General features: G+C 43.8%; 1 protein-coding gene across 2 annotated transcripts in view; it reads left to right on the top strand.

Annotated features, from left to right (window-relative positions):
- Positions 1-2,566: 2,566 nt before the first annotated feature.
- gpr179 (G protein-coupled receptor 179) overlaps positions 2,567-21,772 on the top strand; it is a 125,196-nt gene continuing 105,990 nt past the window's right edge. For both annotated transcript variants that reach the window (XR_015752478.1, XM_087977740.1), the window contains exon 1: positions 2,567-3,762. Coding sequence is in view for 1 of the 2 variants with exons in the window: in XM_087977740.1 (XP_087833866.1) it covers positions 2,990-3,762 (773 nt within the window). In the remaining variant the exon portion in view is untranslated. The remainder of the gene's footprint in view (positions 3,763-21,772) is intronic.

The raw sequence follows: 21,772 nt of genomic DNA, 5'->3' as shown, positions 1-21,772 counted from the left end.
GTATATCCAAATAGCTTTTTGTTTGTTTTCATCTTTGTGTGATAAACTTTGTTCTTTGGTTGAAAAAACTCTGCAGTTTCATGTGACTATGTTTCAGGGCCTAGCCACCATGTTAAACACAATAGATTAAAAAAATATGATCTATCAAGCCAGTATTCACTCAGGGATCTGACTGATCCAGTAATTCTATCAGCTGGGAATTCTGGACTGAGTAAAGATGGTCCATTTCCTTCCATAAGAGCAAGTAGTGAAAAAGGTGGAGCTTTTCTCTTTAATCATAATCTTCCAGCTTCATGGTCACTGTTACTGATTTTGTTTCGTTTTAATTCCTGATTTATTTAATTCATTGATTTGATTTCCCCCACATAAAGTGGTAAGGTTCTGCTTCTTGCTAGATTATTAGTCTAGGGTTTGTGGATGACTAGTTCAGTGCTATAACCATCATAGCAACATACCCAAAATTAACTGGCTTACTTCGAAAGGGGAATTGTCAAACGGTGGTGATATGAAAACAAACATAAAGCTGACTTATGATCATACCATGTTTCACAAATATATACAAATATGACAATCCAGAGATTGCATCAGTTACCTTACAGAGGACAAGGATTCTTTTGTCTAAAAATCCAGACTTTGCCTTCAATTGCTTTTGAAATCTTGTAATTTTTCTTTAACGCCTTAAATATGTCAAAACACATCATCAGGAAAATCCCACCTTTTCAATTGGCTGCACACTATATAATCAGGAAAAGGTATAAACAACAGCTTTTAGCTTCTTGAATTCTCAAGTCGCCCTTCTCCTCAACCCAAAATTATCAGAGCTTCCATTAAATGATACGGAAACTGTGTCCCTGAACTAAGAAGCTTTCAGATGGGATTCTAAGTTTACACAGTGAGGGGAGACCAAATTCAAATAGAAAGATTCTTCCCTTTGAATTTAATTTCAATAGCTTGAAAATGCATTTCCTTGATATTAATTGAACAATCTCACTTAAAACAAATAAGTTTAAAGTAACATCCCCATATCTTAATAAAACAAAAAAATGTTGATGTTAGAAATCAGAAACTCAACAGGTCTGGCAGCATCTGTGGAGAGAGAGGGAGACTCACACAGAGTAAATCATAGAATCCCTGTAGTGTGGAGGCAGGCCATTCAGCCCATTGAGTCCAGATCGACCCTCCGAAGAGCATCTCACCCAAACCCTTTGCCCTACATTTCCCATGGCTAATCCACACATCCCTAGACATTATGAACAATTTCACCACCGCCATGGAACCTGCATTTCGTTGGATCGTGGGAGGAAACTCACGTATACACAATGTGCCAACTCCGCACAGGCAGTGCCTGAGGCAGGAGTGCTAACCCACTGAGCCACCATGCCACAGTGCTTCGAGTCCAGTGACCCTGATGAAAAGTTATCTCAGTTTCTCCCTCCTCAGATGCTGTCGAGCTTCTCCAGCAACTTCTGGTTTTGTTTCAGATCCCCGAATCTTCCCTGTCATCTGGATTGTAAATGCTAAAATCCAGCCAACCACCCGCTGTGCAGCGCTGATTACCCCATGAGATCGAATCCAGTGTTATTACAGGCATACGGTCTGCACAGTCCCTGCTCACAGTCCCAGGGGAACACACACACACACACCCCTCTTGTTCTCACCAAAACCTCTCCAAGGGACACTGTCCAACCGACTCCGTTATCTGAAGCCTCTCATCCCTGGAAGAATTCTGGACCCTCTTATCCTCACATTCCTTCCCAGAGACAAATATTCACACAACGGGAAGGTTTGCCTCAGACTGGGGGGAACTGCTCAACTCCGTGCTGTCCATGTGCTCGGTACTTTGTAGCAATCGGCCACAGCAACGGAATAATGTGGGGTGTTGGAGATCCGAAAGCAGAGCGATCAACAAAGAGCCTGGGGAAACGTGAGCAGAGGCTGGCGAGAGAGCCAGGTTTCCGGGCTTCACCCCAGTGACCTTCCCTCCGAATGAAGGCGGGCCACGTCGATGCTTCTAGCCTTTGGGAGCTGCTTCTGCCGCTCTGTGACCCTGCCCGAGGCTCGACCCTCAGCCTAAAGCCCTCACAACACACACACCCACACACAGGACACAAATCTGCCACTGGCTGCTCTTCCTGACACCATTTCTCCTCTTACCTCGTCAGAGGCGAGCGGTAAGAGCCTGGCCTCAGCGCTGGTGCATTTTCTGCTGCGCGCATTGTCTGCTTTGATTTACAAACAAGGATGGGTCACTTATTCGACTGAATGTGGTTTTTAAAAAGCTGCAAAGTAGGCTTTGGCACATGCAGAGTCCCATCTCCATTGGGAGGGGGAGGTGTGGGCTGGGGGCTTTGTGGGGGAGAGAGAGAGAGTGGATGAATCCTGAAATGTTGTTGCCCTGAAACAGTCAAATAAGCGACAGCACCTGAGTGCGCCCTCATTGACCATGCAGTGGTGTGTTAGAGCCGAGCAGGAGACTGGGAGGGCACAGTCAGTGTGGGGCCAAGCCCAGTGCCAGTCAGTGCTGTCTGACTGAGACTCTCACTCTCTCCCGGAGTCTCCCTGTTCATTCCGCCTTCATCTCCTGTCTCCCGTTGTCATGGTGAGCGATGTGCTTTCATCACCGAGAGGATGCACTATTTGAGAATGAAAAATGTCGAGTTTTTTTTTCCCATGCCCCTATTGAAATGGTCTTTCCCACTTTTTTTTCTCTCTAATGTCTGGGCTATTTTTGTCATTCGGCTGTAACGTGCCCGGATTAAAAGGCACCAGCCCCTGACCCAGGCAGCAGCAGCACGGGCCACGCCACTCCGAGCTCTGCCAGCTGCTGCATTTGAGAGGCGCCTACTCTGAGGGACAGGGCAACGGGCCAGCCTCCGTCCGGGGGTCACAATGGCCCGGGAAGCCGAGCCCTTCAGCAGGCGGGACCAGCCCTCACCAAGTCCGTGAGCAAGCCCCTTGCGGCTCGGGCTGGCCAGCGGGAAGGAGTCACATGGAGCTGACCAGGACTACGCTGCTGCTGCTCCTGGTCGCCCAGGTCGGGCTGTGTGCCAGCCTCGGCCCGGGGCTCGGGGGCAGTGGGAGGCCGCCTGCCGAGACAGCAGAAGCGGCCAGCTCCTTCCTGTTCTCCCGGGACCCTGCCACCCTGCTGCGGGTGAACTGCACTAAGCGGCTGGAGATCCGAGCTGGCAGCAATGGGCTACCAGGTGCCAGGGTCCAGTCTCTGGTCCAGGGGGCCATCGACACCTTGGTGCACGCCACCAACTTCCTCAACCTGGTCTTCCAGACCAATGACCTCCGGGAGTCCAGTGTAAAGGATGAGATGGAGTGGTACCATGCCCTGGTGAGGAGCATCGTAGAAGCCGATGCCAACATTGACAAGGCAATGCTCATCCTGGATGTGCCCACCATCCCCTCCAAATCCCAGCTGGTCCTCCAGGCTGCCAAGCGCCAGGACGCGATCTACCTGCGGGAACTCTCCTCGATCCCAGGGGATCCGGAGAACCAGACTGTGGGCAACAATTGGTTCAGCGCGATGAAACACGAAAAGACAGCGGATCTCAACAAGAGGATCTTAACCAATGACCTGAGGACACTGGACAGCCCGAAGTGGGGGCTCGGGCACAGCTACCTGACTGACAGAGGCCACATTCAGTGGTCTAGCCCGTTCTTAGATTGCGAAGATTATCAATTCATCCCCAAGTGGATGATGAGTTTGTCTTCTTCATTCTATGGACTGAAGCCAGATCTCAGTCCCGAGTTTAAGTAAGTTTAACACATTTCTTTAATTTGCTTTCTTCCAAACTAAACAACTGCGTTTTTTATTCATCGCAAAAGAATCGTTAAAAAAAACTCAAATCTGACTAGGAATATTTAATGTTTGTTTCCGAGAAATTCTCATCCATTAGGAGTCTGAAATTCAAACAGCTTCCTGCCTTTCACTTGCGGTTTTTTTTTGTTTGAACTCTACCTCTCTCTTGTTCTTTTTTCTTTCACCTCCTGCATTGCTTTCCTCCAGCTTTCACCTTCCTTCTGCTTTTTGGTTACTCCTTCAAATCTATAAGAATGAACCAGGTGGTGAACTGCTGTTTCCATTCGATTTGACCTTGTCGCTCAAAATGGAGAATCTTCCACTTTCACTCCAGAACTCCAAAGGCAGACATTGAGCTAAAATAAAGTGAGGGGAAGTTGCTGCATCCTCAGATCTAAGCTCTTCACGAGGTACAAAGGTCTACTGAATAGTATATTTATATCACCACATCTGGTGCTGTGGTTCTACTGTGAAATGATCTTTGAAAAAAAGGAGTGTAGCTGGCTTCCTATTTAACTTGCTTCATTCTGCACATTTATTGGACATTCAGAGAACAGACTTAAGACAGAGAACAGAATATGTTTCTGCTTCCTTAAAACAGGGAACCATGTTGGACACATTGTCTGGGATTTGTAAAGAGATCGAAACAGAAAATGCTGGAAATATTCGGCAGGTTTGGCAGCCTCTGTGGAGAGTCACCTTGTCAGTTCTGTGCAGGCACGGTGGCTCAGTGGTTAGCACTGCTGCCTCACAATGCTAGGGACTGGGGTTTGATTCTACCCTTGGGCGACTGTCTGTTTGGAGTTTGCACATTCTCACTGTGTCTGTGCAGATTCCTCCCGCACTGTAAGCATGTGCAGGTTTGGTGGATTCGTCATGCTAATACTAAGCTTGGACTTTTCTCTCTGGAGAGAAGGATGAAAAGTTGTGACCTGATCGAGGTATACAAGATAATTAGAGGAATAGATATAGTCAACAGCAAGAGACTTTTCCCCAGGGCAGGATTGACTGGCACAAGGGGTCATAGTTTTAAGATATTAGGAGAAAGATATAGAGGGATGTCAGAGGCAGGTTCTTTACACAGAGAGTTGTGAATGCATGTAACGCGTTGCCAGCGGTGGTGGTGGAAGCAGAGTCATTGGGGACATTTAAGTGACCGCTGGACATGAACATGGAGAGCAGTGAGTTGAGGGGTGTGTAGGTTAAGTAATTTTATTTTACATTAGGATTAATCCTTGACACAACATCGTGGGCCAAAGGGCCTGTTCTGGGAGGCACTTTTCTATGTTCTATGTTCTAAATTGTCTGTGGTGACTAGGGATGTATGGGTCAGCCATGGGGAATACAGGGACAGAGTAGGGGTTGGGTCTGAGAGGGATGCTGTTCAGAAGGTCAGTATGGGCTGAATGGCCTATTTCAACTCTGTCGGGATTCTATCTGTGTTTTCACTCCACTCTGCTGTCTGACCTGATTATTTTCAGTTTAGATTTGAGATTTTCAGCATCCACATTATTTTGCTTTCATTTGCTAAAATCTCTTCTGACAAGCCTGTGAAAGAAAAGGCAGTTTGTTTTGATGTGTACCATGGTCAACATCATGACATCACTGTGGAAGATCATGTAGACTTTTTCTCTGCAGCTATGTCTTCCTGGAAAGAGTTGCTGCTTTATGAAAGAAAGCGTGCGAGCAATATAGTCTGTGTGGAGATATGAACAGGAATTGACTGGTCAATCACATTGAGTCTGCTCCCCCATGTAAATAAGCTGAAACTTTATTGCTGGAACAGCACAGCAGGTCAGGCAGCATCCAGGGAACAGAAGATTCGACGTTTCGGGCACATGCCCTTCTTCAGGAATGAGCAGAGAGTGTTCAGCAGGAGAAGATAAAAGGTAGGGAGGAGGGACTTGGAGGAGGGGCGTTGGAAATGTGATAGGTGGAAAGAGGTCAAGGTGAGGGTGATAGGTCGGAGTAGGGTGGAGGCGGAGAGGTCAAGAAGAAGACTGCAGGTCAGGAAGGCGGTGCCGGGCTGGAGGGATTCGGCTGAGACAAGGTGGGGGGATGAAGAAACTGGTGAAGTCCAAGTTCATCCCCTGTGGTTGGAGGGTTCCCAGTCGGAAGATAAGACGCTCCTCCTCCGACCGTCGCGTTGTTGTGGTTTGGCGGTGGATGAGTCCAATGACCTGCATATCCTCGGTGGAGTGGGAGGGGGAGTTGAAATGCTGTGCACCCGGACGAACCAACCCAATCACCCTGTAGCACAGCATTTCAACTCCCCCTCCCACTCCACCGAGGATATGCAGGTCATTGGACTCATCCACCGCCAAACCACAACAACGCGACGGTCGGAGGAGGAGCGTCTTATCTTCCGACTGGGAACCCTCCAACCACAGGGGATGAACTTGGACTTCACCAGTTTCTTCATCCCCCCTCCCCCCACCTTGTCTCAGCCGAATCCCTCCAGCCCGGCACCGCCTTCCTGACCTGCAGTCTTCTTCTTGACCTCTCCGCCTCCACCCTACTCCGACCTATCACCCTCACCTTGACCTCTTTCCACCTATCACATTTCCAACGCCCCTCCTCCAAGTCCCTCCTCCCTACCTTTTATCTTCTCCTGCTGAACACTCTCTGCTCATTCCTGAAGAAGGGCATGTGCCCGAAACGTCGAATCTTCTGTTCCCTAGATGCTGCCTGACCTGCTGTGCTGTTCCAGCAATAAAGTTTCAGCTTTGATCTCCAGCGTCTGCAGACCTCACTTTCTCCCCCATGTAAATAAACCATGGTTAACCTATTGGCAGCTTTTGAGACGTATACTTCATCACCTTTACCCAACAAAGACCTGTCATCACAGTTTTGAATATTTCAGTGGACCTCCAAAATTCATGTGGAAAACACTGAGTGTTCCAAGGTACAGGATTAAGGATCCAGTAAAAAGGCTTGGATTTCAATCCAAGTTCCAGTTCTAGGCACTGAATTTTAGGAAGGATGTAAAGTTAATAGAGAGAGTTTAGCAAAGATTCATCACAGTGTTTATAATTACTTTAATCAACATGTTTGTATGTGCAGGAGCTGCTGCCACTGGATTTGACAGAGGTGTTCAAAATCATGAGAGCCCTGGACAGTGTATATAGGCAGAAACTGTTCTTGTCGTTAAAAGAGTTGAGAGTTAGAGATGACTGGTAAAAGAAACAACAAATTTCTCCCATTCTTGGTATGAAAATGCCTTCAATCTTCATTCCCGAGGCCGAGGCTTCATTTTATCTATTCTCTTGTGGACATGAGCATCCCTGGCTGAGCCAACATTTATTGCCCGTCCCTAGTTGCCCCTTGAGAAGGTGGGGGTGAGCTGCCTTCTTGAACTGCTGCAGTCCATGTGCTGTAGGTAGACTCACAATACCCTTAGGTAGGGAGTTTCAGGAGATTTTAAGAACATGTCTTATTTTAGATTCCTCCCACAGGAGGATATAGCTCCTCATTTTAATCTTTTTCACATCCTAAACAGCTCAATAAGATCACCCACCAACCTGTTAAATTCAAGAGAATACAATCCAGGTTCATTCAATTAGCCTTCAATATTTAATATTTCAAGTCCCCTGAAACACAGACACTGGATGGAAATCAGAAATAAATGTAACAATCCAGAAACACAAAGGATACGTGGTCACTCAGCTGAAACATTAACGCCATCTTCCTCTTTGTACAGCTGCTGCCTCGCATCTGCTGAGTTATTCCAGTAATTTCTGTTTACACTCTTTCCTGTAGAAAAGAGCTTTATGATAGAAAAAGAAATGAAAGCATTGAAAAATAATACAAGGAAGTTGAATTTTTAAAAATAAATGTCTTATTTTGTGGTAAGGGGCCAACACTGGAAAAGTCAAAGTTTCTTGCCCATTCCCTTGTGCTGAGTGGCTTGCTGGCCACTCAGAGGGTATTGCTGTTAGTCAACATGTAGCCCAGGCCGGATATGACCATCAGTGAACCAGACAGGATTTACAAGGATCAATGGTAGCTTCACTGTGACCATTCCTGAGCATAGCTTTCAATTCCAGATTTCACTAATTGGATCAACTGCCATGAAGAGACTTGAACCTGTGACCCCTGACCCTTAGCTTGGAGCATTCTGGGGTAGTAGCCAAACCACCACATGCCCTGATGTTTAAATGGGAGAAGTTACACTTAGTCCCCATGTAGCAAAAGAGGCTGGGGGTAATCTGATAGAGATGTTAATCATGACAAGCTTAAATAAATTAACAGAAATAACTGTTCTCATTAACTGATAGCACAAGGGTTTGGAGACTTTCTACAAGCGAAGATTTCTACTGGAAATGGGGTGAAAGATTGAAGGAAAAAACTTGTACAGCTACAGGGTATAGAGTTTATGCTTGGACTGACTGGATTGCTCTACTGAGAACTGACATGGAGTTGTTGGGCTGAATGGCCTCCTCCTGTGCAATAATGACTCTATAACTCCACGAGAATTACACTTAAATGACATTTAGTCCTGTGTGCTCTTCTCCTGGAAAAGCTGTTGTGACCACTGATCCTTTTCTGTTCTGTAATCAACAAGATGTTAAGATCTGTATGTGGGTGTGATGCTGAATTGTCACTCCAAGCATCAACCTATCTATAAACAGATGAATCATCCACTCTCATATCAAAATAATTTTTATATTGAATTAACATACTTGCTTTAATTGCTGTCAAGTTCATTTTCAGAGATGGGATTAATATTTGTTAAGTAATATTTGCATACATCATCATGTCCCTTAAGGTGGTAATCCTGTGATTTTTCATTCGGCGTGGGAGGAAGGGAGTCTGTTTCTAAAAAATAAGTCCCTCTTCATTGCTTTCAGCTTACATCTTATGGACAATACCTCGGGGTCTCTGGCAGATGGAGCTCTGGCAGTCATTCTGTGTAATTATGAACTCCTTCCTCCCATCTCCTCCTTGATCTTTATTCCAATATTTATTCCAAGAACTGATTGTCTTGCATTTCACCTCTGAGGGCATTAAAGACCAACGGGCACATGTTAGCAATGGGTGATAAGGTTCCTTCGTGAAGGATATTTGTGAAACAATTTAATTTGACAATTGGTTATGTTGAGATTTGGGCAAGATTTTTCCCGCAGGCATCAAGACCCTGATGCTAGAATACTGTTGTGGGGGGCACGAGTCCCTGAGGCCACAGCTACTGGCATCCAGACCAGCAGAGCTTTCCTCTTCCTAACTGGCTCATTCTGTGTTTGCTGACCTATTAAGGAAGGAGGGCAGAATCTTGCCTTTGCCAAGCCAATCAGGGGGTTACCAGTTCACGGGCAGTCCCACTGGGAGAGATGGGCATTGCTGAGACAGGTCAGAGATGGCCAGGCTGACTCAATGTGGAGGCATAAATTTAATCTAAAACTTCATGGGGCCAACCAGACAGTCAGAGTGGAGAGAAACCAGTGGTTGGACTACGTGTCTAACCCCATTTTTGAGGGTACAGGATTCTGGCTCTGTTTCCAGACTGTTGCTCAGTGGATGAGTCCATTAAACTGGCAATGGGCTGCTCTGTCACTAGCAAAAGGCATTGAATGTACAATCGGCTACCTGCCTCCACGCGGTTGATGTCTGTGCCTCCCTGACGATGAGAAAATGTTAGAAAGCTGTCCCATTGAGCCTTCACCCACCATCATTCCTGAATCGCAATTTCCAAACATGTTGCACAAGGTCTGGGAAAGTTCAGGGCTCATGCTCACAACCATTGGGCCTCTCATCCAACAACCTCTCCCCAAGCCTGAGAGCCCAGGCTGTCACAGGTAATCGACTGGTACCTAGCCCAAGGCGGGGTTCAGCCTTTAACAGAGCCTTCAGGCAAACCATCTCCCAGTCAAGGAAGCCTCACAGCCAAATCCATTCCCCCTCAGCTGACATCCAAATATTTAGCAGAGATCACTGGATCTCCATTAACAGAATCAGTCTGGGTTGATTTTTCCTTCCAGTTGTAACAGCCCACTACCCAGTTTTCACTGCGAAAGCAACATAGGAATTGTAAGATGCTGCAACAGCCAAGATGCTTCTGGTTTTGCCTTCTACAGTATGGTTAACCACAGCAATCAATCTCTGTCAATGGATCTAGAACAGAGCCAGATGTGGAGTGAAGAAATCTCTTGTAAAGCATAGATCCAAAGTAATCTCCTCTGCACCTTCCACCCATCCGGAGACTGGGCCTCAAATTACTCTTATGCCAATCACAAAATGTTCACCAACATGACACAGAGACAACATGGAAAGTCAGAGTTCCTCAGTTGAGACGAAGCTGGATAGGTACATGAGAGAGAAAGGAATGGAAGGGTTATGTTGACTGGGTGAGATAATGTAAAGTGTGGGAATAGTGCTGTGCATCATTAACACTGGCATGGACCAGTTGAATTTGTTGGTGTTTTGCAAAATTCCACTGAATTCTGTGTCACTGTTTTTACCAATGTGTAACATGGTGTAGCCTAGATCAATGCCTCACCCTCTGATTATTCTTTCTGCCAAGGCAGGGGGCTATCATTTTGTTAGGGCTGAGTGGTGGGAAGGGAGGTCTTGTATCATCTGATAGTACAACCAGCAATAGGAACATAGCAAATGGAATTTCATGCAAACTCCCATCCTACTAATTTCTGGTTCTACAATAAAATGCTTCATTGCATTAGAATTCAGTGACTTCAATACATTTGAGCCCTTTCCTTCTCATTTGGAAATACTCCTGGCATGATGGGTGGAATGCTATCTTCCTCTGTAGAAAATATCTATTGTTGTAATCATCATTTGATTCTACAAGATAACAAAAGAGACAGATATCGGGGAGAAGTGAGTCAACAGATGCATTCAGGCAAAATGTGCACTCACTGCCATGTCTTTCCACCATTGTCAATCTGACAAATTAATGTTAACTATTAAGATCAAAGTGGAGTTTAAAATCAAGTGGGCTTGTTCACAGGACTGACTCAATAATGACTAGGCTGTCACCTCATGGTGCTACCTCTCTGGTTGAATTCTGTCTCATCGTTATGACCATAACTTCAGCCATCACGGGTTTAACCTCTGGAATTCCCTCTGTAAATTGCTCCAAGCCCTCTCCTTCTTTAGATACTTTTTAATCCACCCGTTCAGAAATGTTATTACCCTCCTTTTGTGCAGGTGGGACTTGAACTCAGGCTTCCTGCCCCAGAGGAAGGGACAGTACTGCTGCATCAAAATAGCTCTGTCTGCTTTTTATAAAATAGTTTTTCAAGGAATAGTGTTAATTCCAATTTATCAGCATGAAGAGTGTACCATAGACCTGAGCATTATAGGTATTTTCTCTTCATCCTGATTAAGATTCCCCCACGTCTGTAGCAGATGGAACCTGAACCTGACCATCCATTTCACTTCTCCAGAAAAGCCCCATTTCTCTTTCTTTAACACTTTCTTTAGACATTACTTCACGAGTCCTATTGTCTCCTCCATTGGTTCAATCAGTTTTTGTCTGCTTTTTTTGTAGAATCCCGACAGTGAGTAACCCACCCAGACCTATTCCCTATCTTATCACTCTATATTTCCCCTGACTAATGCACCTAACCTACACATTCCTGACCACTGTGAACAATTTAGCATGGCCAATTTACCTAACCTGCACATCTTTGGACCATGGGAGGAAACCAGAACTGAAATATTAACAAAGTACAACAGATGCTGAAGATCTGGAATAAAAACAGCAAGTGCTGGAGAAACTCAGGAGGTCTGGCAGCATCAGTGGAGAGAGAAACAAAGATACATTTCGAGTCTGTTATGAATCTCCTTTGGAGCTCCTGTCTTGAAGGAGAGACATGGGAATCAGAACATTACCTCTGTTTTTCTCTCTCCACAGATGCTGCCAGACCTGCTGAGTTTCTCCAGCAATTTCTGTTTTATATTTTCTCTGATTACACTCCTGTGATGAATCTTGGGACTTTTTGCAATGTTAAAGGAATTATATAAATGTGTATTGTTGTCTTATCTACATCCAGGAAATCAGCTGATTTCAAAGAAGGGGCAGGGTCAATAGATTTATTTGCAATTTTCACCTCTGCACATAATACAAATTAGGGATGAGAGTTTCTACCCTTTGCCAGTGCTGGTCAGGATCTGATTAAAGTGTTTTTTGATATCATAATTTAGTTCCTAACATTCACAGTGCATAACTGTCCACAATGGCACAACTGATGAATGCAATCTGGGGTGCAAAAGCAAAATGTTGCAGTGAACACTTTGAACACACCATATTGAGGCTGCAGCTGAAGCATAGCTTTGACAGTGTAGAGGGAGCTTCACTCTGCATCGAACAGTGTTATTCAGGTCCTGGAACTGAGTGATGTACTCATAGGGCGGCTGAAATGAAACATGTCTATTCTCCACCCTGACAAACTCAATAAAAGCCTTAAAAGAAATAAATTAACCTGAAATATCTTTGGTTTACACGAAAGTGACAAGTATCAAATGAAGAATACTACATAATATTCAGTGCATGTTATACCATGTTCACTGTTTTTGAAAGGGTCACCGGACCCAAAACGTTAACTTGGATTTCTCTCCACAAATGCTGCAAGACCTGCTGAGATTTTGCAGCAATTTCTCTTTTTGTTTCACATTTGTTTTATTGATTCATGGTGAGTGTGAATTGCTGGCAGGACCATTGTTTATTGCCTATTGCTGTTGAGTAGGTGGTGGTGACCTGCCTTCTGGAACCACTGCAGTCCATTTAGTGTGGGTAGACCCACAATGCAGTTAGGGAGGGGATTCCAGTGATGGTGGAGGGACAGTGATATTCAGGCCATTCTGCCACAATACAACAGTTGTGTTCCACTGCAACTTAGTGCTATAGAAAATCGCGCTATGGAAAACCCCTCTAGAAAATTGCACTGTAGGACATCGCAAATAGAAATTTGTTATACTCGATCAGCAGAAAGTTTGCGTTATCCAAACAACATCCACAATTTGTCAGTTGCGTTATAGCCAATTTGTGCTGACAAAAGGAGCGTTTTGCAGAATGGCCTGTATTTCCTTGACAGGGTGGGGTGTAACTTGGAGGAGATGTTGCATGTGTTTCCATTCCATGTGTCCTTCGAGATAATTGTGGTCGTGGGTTTGGAAGGTAGTTCCTCAGGAACCTTTGTGAATCTCTACAGTGAGATCTCTTGTAAATGGTATGCAGATCCATTCTCATATTTTGTTAGTTCCTAGAGATTTATGTATTTGTCTTGAAATGGGATCAACTTGTTGCTGATGAACAGGAATGGGCTGGAGCACAAGTACAGCAGCTGAAGTGCTGTTTGATGCACAGAGAAAAGAAGAGGTCTTGAGTTCTCAGTTGACTGATCTGTGAGGTGCGAAACTGTCCACTTGATTGGAGTTGGAACTCGCAGTTATTTTATAGCAGCCCCAAGTGTAGAATACAATCACAGTGCAGAGAAGGAGGCTCTTTAGCCCATTGCTCCTGTGCCAGCTCTTTGAAATAGCTTTCCAATTAATCCTAATCCCTCAATACTTTCCTATAGCTTGGCAAATTTATCCGTCTGAAGTACATTTGAAATTCCTTTCAAAAGGTATAATTAAATCTGCTCTCAGAGCCACCCAGGCAATTTATTACATACTCAAACTTGCTGTGGAAACATAATTCTCTTCACCACCCCTTGCATTGTTTTCCTAAGAATCTCATATTTCTTTTCTCTGGTTATCAACTCTTAGTGAAAAACAGTTTGTCCCGATTTACTCCATCAAAGCTCTATATAAATTTTGTTAAAACTCCCCTTAGCTATCTCTGGTCGGAGGAGAACAATCCCAATTTCTTCATTCTCTCCAATAACTGGAGTCCTTCATCCTTGTACCATTCTAATAAATTTCCCCTGCAGCCAGTTCAAGATCTCGATAATGCCAACAGATCCAACTTGACCTTTATTTAGAGTTATAGAATCATAGAGATGTACAACATGAAAACAGACCCTTCAGTCCAACGCGTCCATGCTGATCAGATATCCTAAACTAATCTAGTCCCATTTTCTAGCACTTGGACCTTATCCCTCTATACCCTTCCTATTCATACACCCATCCAGATGCCTTTTAAATCTTGTAATTGCACCAGCCTCCACCACTTCCTCTGGCAGCTCATTCCATATACACACCACCCTTTGCGTGAAAAAGTTACCTCTTAGGTCCCTTTTAAATTTTTCCCCTCTCACCCTAAACCTCTAGTTCTGGACTGCCCCGCCCTAGGGAAAAGATTCATTTCAGTGATATTCCTTATCACTGTTTCCACAAGTCAATGAGCAAAGTTAGCAGAACATCATTGTGGGTTTAAACAGCATTGTGAGTCTACCCACAGCGCATGGACTGTAGTGGTTCATTAAGGCAGCTCACCACCACCTTCTCAAGGGCAACTATGGAGGGACACTAAATGTGGGCCCAGCTAGTGATGCCTAAGTCCCCCTCATGAATTTTTAAAATCACTCTGTATCATCGACCAACTCTGCACTCCCAAATCAAATATCTGTGTCTCCTGATCTGAAGTGGGAGGGGATATTGAGAGAGTATGTCTCCAATTCATATGTTTTTCTCACATCCATTGAGAATTTCAAACCACAATTGTAATAGAGTCTGACTGTGGCTTACTCATTCAAATGGAGCATCCATTTGTGGTGCTTGATATATCAGCTGTAGCTCAGCCAGCAGCATACGTATTTCTGAGTACAAAACCATTGGTTTCGAGGCTCACTCCAGTGATTTGAGGACAACATGAAGGCTGACACACTTGGTGTAGTCCTGAGGGAGTGCTGCAATATTAAATGTTCAGTCTTTCAGATACAGTCATAAAGCCACACACCATGGGAACAGACCCTTCCTTCCAACCAGTCCACAATGACCATGTTCCCAGTCCCACCTGCTTGTGCTTGACCCATATCCCTCCGAAACTTTCAAATTCATTGACTTATTCAAATATCTTTTAAACATTGTAACTGTACTAGCAGCCACCACTTTCTTTAGCATTTCATTCCACATATGAACCACTCTCTATGTATAAAAGTTGTCTCTCATGTCCTTTTTAAATCCTTTCCTCTCACTTGAAAGGTACGCCTCCTAGATTTGAACTCTCCCATTTATCCATGCCCCTCATGATTTTATAAACCTCAATAAGGTCACTCCTCAACCTCCTGCACTCCAGTGAAAAAGTCCCATTTTTTCCTGTCTATTTTTATGTCTTAAACCCTCCATTCATGGAACCTTCCTGGTAACTCTTATCTGAACCCTCACCAATTTAATAATCTCCTTCCAATAACAGGGCAACCAGAGCCATACACAGTACTCCAGAAGATGCCTCACCAATGTCCTGTACAACCTCAATGCAACATCCCTGAGGTGTTAACTGGGGTCCTATCTGCTCTGTTAGGTTGGTGTAATGTTTTTCATGGCAATATTAGAAGAACAGCAGAGGTCCTTCAGTGACCTCGGACAATATCTGATCTTTAACCAACATCACTGCAATAAATTTTCTGGTCATATTTATGTTGCAGTGTGTGGAGTTTGCTATGTACATATTACATAGCATGTATTACAACATTGCAAAAATGCTTCAATAACTGTAAAACACTGAGGTCATGAAAAGTGCAATAGAAATGCAAATCTTTCTTTGAAGCCATTGATTGTTATTGACTTTCCACAGAAATTTCAATATGCAATTGTATTATTGAAAAGCTGGCTTTTAGAGTAATTGTATTTATGAAATAATTATCTATTTAATCAAATCAATCAGTGTAAAAAGTGCTCGATATAGACATAAAATGATCGCATTAATACCTGTGATTTAAAGATTATTTATTTTCAGAACATTTATTTTGAAAACAGCAAATATAACTTGCACTTAAATATGTGCTTGTTGTGTCACTTAAAAAGGAATCAAGGCTTTTCACACTAATTCATTTTGGAGTGTAGTCATTGTTACTATGTAGAGGGGAGGCTGCTGGGGAGGGATAGGAAGTGCCCAAATATACCAAGAAAACAAATTATCTTTCAACTGTGATAAAGGTTTATAACATCTTATCATTATAATTATTTGGGAACTTGGCTTCAAAAGTGAAGGAAAAAGAAATTTTAGTTTTCAGTTGGGTGCAGATGACTTGATTCTTTTAACAAAGGTCAAACAGCCATTTTTAACAGTGAGTTCAAATATTATTTCCAAAAAAGTCTGTTACTTCAGTTCAGTAAGAAGGTAAACTATCTAGGAGTTAATGAATGAAATATTGATCAAGTTGAACTTTTATGGCATACAGAAAGGACAAAGCAGGGACTACAGTCAGGGGCCAGAGTAAGGCTGCAATTGAGAAGGACAATTTCTTACCTGCAGCAGGGCACTTTCAGACAAGTTTGTGTTGTACCTTTCCAGGCATATGCAAAAAAACATGGTTTAAAACAAATTCAGCCCTAGTCTGTGTGTGCCCGTGGCCTGCTATCCAATAGTGTGAACAGGTGTCTAAGTCTATAGCTTCGAGAATAGCCACTAACTACCCCTGCACTACAGGTGGAGAAGGGAAAACACTTTCACCAAGTGCCATCAGCCAATCTCTGTTAAGAAGAACGAGGCCAAAAGAATTTCAATCAACCTGCAAAACCAAGAATCCCAGGCTTGATTGTTCAGTAACTGATGTCAATGCTACCACAACGGCCCATTGTAGCAGACACAGGATACAACGTTATACCCTTCATGAATGACTCACAGACTGAAACATATACCTTTATAACTTAATCTTGTTTTTGGACTCACTACTTATTATTCATCTGTGTGCACATGTTGTTTATTATTTATTCTCATGTTTAGTAACTAATAATTTCAGTCTTTTATTCATTCAATGAAGTCTAGTTAAATTAGTTCTTTTTAAAACATAAATTTATTGGTTTGGGGAAAAATTAACCTTTTTGCAATCAACTATAGAAAGAGGTGAATAAAGAAGGGGAGCAGTTCTTCTCAGCTCGGCTGGGAGCTGACTGATTTAGTGTATCCTGTCTATAACTGCATCAAACTGAGGACCTTACCTGGGGAGTGATCATGATAGTTGGAAAGGCACTTTTCAGCATTGACAGAGGGCATTACCATCATTAAGGAGAGAGGCACCATTTTGTGAGTGAAGAAAATCTGGTTTATTTGATGAAGTTGGTTTATAGATGGACCCAGTGGCTTCAATAAAAGTCTTGTATGCCATGTTAATTATCATACTGCTGGATCCCTTAACCTTTCTCTTCCCACCACTTATTCTTTATCTTTATCTTATCCTTTATCTTGTTGATCCATTTTTGGGCAGAGGCCTGGAATTGTTGGAATTCTGTCTCCATGGCTTGGAATCTTGGGTTGTCACCTAAGGGAGAGCCTGATGGTTTTTGTTCCAGGAGCTCTCATGTTGATCATTTCCATCAATCCTAGCTGTGGTGTTGATCATCTTCAAACCCAGTGCTCTGGGTGCAAGGGACGATTCCAGCTGACTTTATTTGATTCCACTCTCCGGAAGTTAAGTTGGGTGAGTGGGGATTTTCCAGATTCGTTGTGAACTGCTTTTGGAATTCCTTTCTTTGGTCAGGGTGACAGACAACTTGGACGGAGGCCTGTGCAGTACATTCCAGGTTTTGGCAGACATACACAGCTTAGAGGGAATGTTGCTAAAAGGCCATCTTCTCAGCGGGCCTTAGATTGTGAGTTAAAAAAAGATTTTCATTTATATAGCCCCGTTCATGACCTCAATTGTTGGATCATCCTGAACCATTTAAATTGTCCCAAGATGAGAAGAGGAATGGAGATTATTTTGAATGAATTAAAAATAAATTTATAAAGATAAAAGGGAGCACATCTTTGCAAAAGTGAAAGAAAAACATTAGCTGCACACCTCAATTGTTGCTGGATGTTATAATGAGAAAGTCAGAGGGCTCTGAGAATGATAATCATTGACATCCCAATGCTTTCCCTGTGGTATTGTTATGGATCTAATTATGGATTTTCTACATACTGCTTTCACAGTTATTGTAACAAGGTGGTAGGTATTAACTTGTAATTATAGTTTTTCAATCATCACACCACACATCTGCAGCTCACCCCTTCTAATGAAGTTAGGTGTTAACATGCAGCATTACTTGAGGAGCAAAATTATATTTTGTTTAATTATTTTATTTGAAATATTGATCAAAGAATAATCTCAAATCACTGAAATGCAGAGAGTATTACATCTGTATTTTGTGTGGATTACAGATCATATCTGATCTTTGCTTTAACTCATTACCTGACAACATCCATTGATCTCAATCTTAATATTTAAATTAGATTAGATTAGATTAGATTACTTACAGTGTGGAAACAGGCCCTTCGGCCCAACAAGTCCACACCGCCCCTCCGAAGCGCAACCCACCCATACCCCTACATTTACCCCTTACCTAACACTACGGGCTATTTAGCATGGCCAATTCACCTAACCTGCACATCTTTGGACTGTGGGAGGAAACCGGAGCACCCGGAGGAAACCCACGCAGACACGGGGAGAATGTGCAAACTCCACACAGTCAGTCGCCAGAGGCGGGAATTGAACCCGGGTCTCTAGCGCTGTGAGGCAGCAGTGCTAACCACTGTGCCACCGTGCCGCCCAGTGTGCCACCGTGCCGCCCAGCTAAATGATGCTAGCAATGCCAGCTTTTGCAGATTTGCATTGCTTTTGAGGAAGTGATTCTCATTTTCACTCTCATACAGCTGCAAGGGGCTTTTGTGGTGCAGTGATGGTGTCCCTACCTCTCAGCTAGGAGGCCTGCATTCAAGTTGCACCTGCTCCAGGTGCGTGTTGTAATATTGCTGAGCAGATTGATTAGGAAACTGTCTGCACAGTTTAATTGCAACATGATGCAGCCTTACTCTCAGTTGCCTATCTTTCAAAACTGCATTTGTTGCTACTACAAGTGCACAGGTTCCACCCATCAGCCATACAGTTGCTGCTCGTGACCCCACAGATTAATGCTTGCTGCATTAACTCAGGGATGGCCAAAGCTTTTACAGTGTGAGTCTCTGATTGTTCATTAAGCAAACACAGAATATAAGCTGCACTGTTTTGTCATGAAGATTCTACATTCCAAATATCGAAGAAAGAAACACTTGCATCCTCTCGCTGTCCCAGTCAGCACTGTACTTGCTGCTGTGGTTAGGCTGGAGGTCTTGGCTGAGGGAGCTAATGAGAGGAGTAGGAATAGACTATCAATGTGTCTATGGGCACCAACTCCCTGGTTCCAGATGCACATCAATACACCAATAGTGCAGTGGCAGGAGAGATACTGACATAGAAATGTACAATAGCCAATCAGGAGTAGGCCATTCAGCCCTGCGAGGAAAAAGTGAGGACTGCAGATGCTGGAGATCAGAGACAGCAGTGGTGTTAGAAAAGTACAGAAGGTCAGGCAGCATCCGAGGAGCAGGAGAGGGGTTTTTGCCCGAAACGTCAATTCTCCTGCTCCTCGGATGTTTCCGGACCTGCTGTGCTTTTCCAGCGCCACACTCTACCCACATTCAGCCCTTCAAGACTACTCCACCATTCGTGATGATCACGGCTGATCATCCAACTCAGTGCCCTGTTCCTGCTTTCTCCCCATACCCTTTAATCCCTCTGCCCTGAAGAACTATGCCTGACTCCTTGTTGAAAACATTCAATATTTTGGCCTCAATCACTTTCTGCGGCAGAGAATCCCACAGGCTCCCACTCTCTGGGTGAAGACATTTCTCCTCAGCTCAGTCCTAAATGGCTTACCCCATATCCTTAGACTGTCACCCCCATCCTTGCATTGATCCTTTCCAGATCTGTTACACTTATAGAACATAAAGTATAGAATGTAGACCAGTACAGCACAAAACAGGCCCTTCAGCCCTTGATGTTGTGCCAACCTTTTATCCTACCCTAAAATCAAACTAACCTACCTACTCTTCCTGTTACTATCATCCATGTGCCTATCCAAGAGTCACTTAAATGTCCTGACTGTATCTGATTGTACTACCACTGCTGGTAGTGCATTCCACGCATTCACCACTCTGTGTGTAACGAAACTATCCCTGACATCTCCCCTAAGCTTCCTCCAAACACATTAAAATTATGCACTCTTGTGACAGCCATTTCTACCCTGGGAAAAAGTCTCTGATTATCCACTCTATCTATGCCTCTCATCATCTTGTACATCTCTATCATGTCATCTCTCATCCTTCTTCACTCCAATGAGAAAAGCCCTAGCTCCTCAATCTTTCTTCATAAGACATGCCCTCCAGTCCAGGCAGTATCCTGGTAAAGCTACTCTGCATCCTCTCTAAAGCTTCCACATCCTTCCTATAATGAGGTGACCAGAACTGAACACCATATTCTAAGTGTGGTCTAACCAGGGCTGTATAGAACTGCAGCATAACCTCGCAGCTCTTAAACTCAATCCCCCTGCTAATGAAAGCTAACACACCATACGACTTCTTAACAACCCTATCAACTTGGGTGGCAACTTTGAGGGATCTATAAACATAGACCCCAAGATCCCTCTGTTCCTCCACACTGCCAAGAATCCTGTATTAATCCTGTATTCTGTATTCAAATTTGACCTTCCATAGTGGATCACTTCACACTTTTCCAGGTTGAACTCCATCTGCCACTTATCAGCCCAGTTCTGCATCCTATCAATGTCCCATTGCAACCTACAACAGCCCTCCACACTATTCCACAACTCCACCAACCTTTGTGTCATTGGCAAACTTACTAATCCACCCTTCCATTTCCTCATCCACCCTTCCATTTCCTCATCCAAATCATTTATAAAAACCACAAAGAGCAGAGGTCCCAGAACAGATCCCTGCAGAACACCACTGGTCTCCAAGATCCAGACTTAATATTTTCCATCTACTAACACCTTCTGTTTTCTATGGGACAGCCAATTCTGTATCCAGATGGCCAAATTTCCCTGTATCCTATCCTCCTTACTTTCTGAATGAGCCTACCATGGGGAACCTTATCAAACCATTTGCTAAAATCCATATACACCACATTCACTGCTCTACCTTTATCAATATGTTTTGTCACATCCTCAAAGAATTCAGGAAGGCTTGTGAGACATGACCTGCCTGTCACAAAATCATGCTGACTAGCTCTAATCAAATTTTGGTTATCCAAGTAATCATAAATCCTGTCCCTCAGAATCCTCTCCAATAATCTGCCCACCATAGACGTAAGACCAACTGGTCTGTAATTCCCAGGATTATCCCTATTCCCTTTCTTGAACAAGGGAACAACATTTGGCACCCTCCAATCATCTGGCACTACTCCAGTGGACTACTCCTGGTTTCTATGAGATTCCCTTCAGTTTTCTAAACGCCAGTGAATATAGTTCTAACCAATGTTCACCCATCAGTCCTGCCGTCCTAGGAATCAGTCCGGTAAATCTTTGCTGCATTCCCTCCATTGCCAGAACATCCTTCCTTGGATAAGAAAACCAAAACTCCACATAACAATCTAGGTAGAAAATAGAACCAGGAGTAGTTTATCCAGCCCTTAAAGCCTGCTCCACCACTCAATATGGTCATAGCTGATCATCTTGTGGATCTCCTGACATTTGAACTATATATAAGCCTTGCAATATCATTGCACCACAATTTAACAGGCCACAATATTGCAGTGAGAGAAGTATTAAAAAAGGGAGAAACAGATGTGGGTCAGGTGTAAGTAGACAAACAGGAGGCTGTATGAACACAGTAAGCATCAGGAGGTGGAGAAGTCAACGTTTCAGTCCTGAAGAAGGATTATACCTGAAACGTTGACGTCTCCACCTCCTGATGCTGCCTGCCTTGCTGTGTTCCCCCAGCCTCCTGCTTGTCTACTTTGGATTCCAGCATCTGCAGTTTTTTTTTACCTCAGTAGGTCAGGTAGCAACTGTGGAGAGAAACAG

The sequence above is a fragment of the Chiloscyllium plagiosum genome, unplaced genomic scaffold (genome assembly GCF_037043375.1).
Source record: "Chiloscyllium plagiosum isolate Xiang-an unplaced genomic scaffold, Cpla_swu_hap1 HiC_scaffold_32, whole genome shotgun sequence".
Lineage (NCBI taxonomy): Eukaryota > Metazoa > Chordata > Chondrichthyes > Orectolobiformes > Hemiscylliidae > Chiloscyllium > Chiloscyllium plagiosum.
This window is presented reverse-complemented; position numbering and strand designations above follow the sequence as displayed.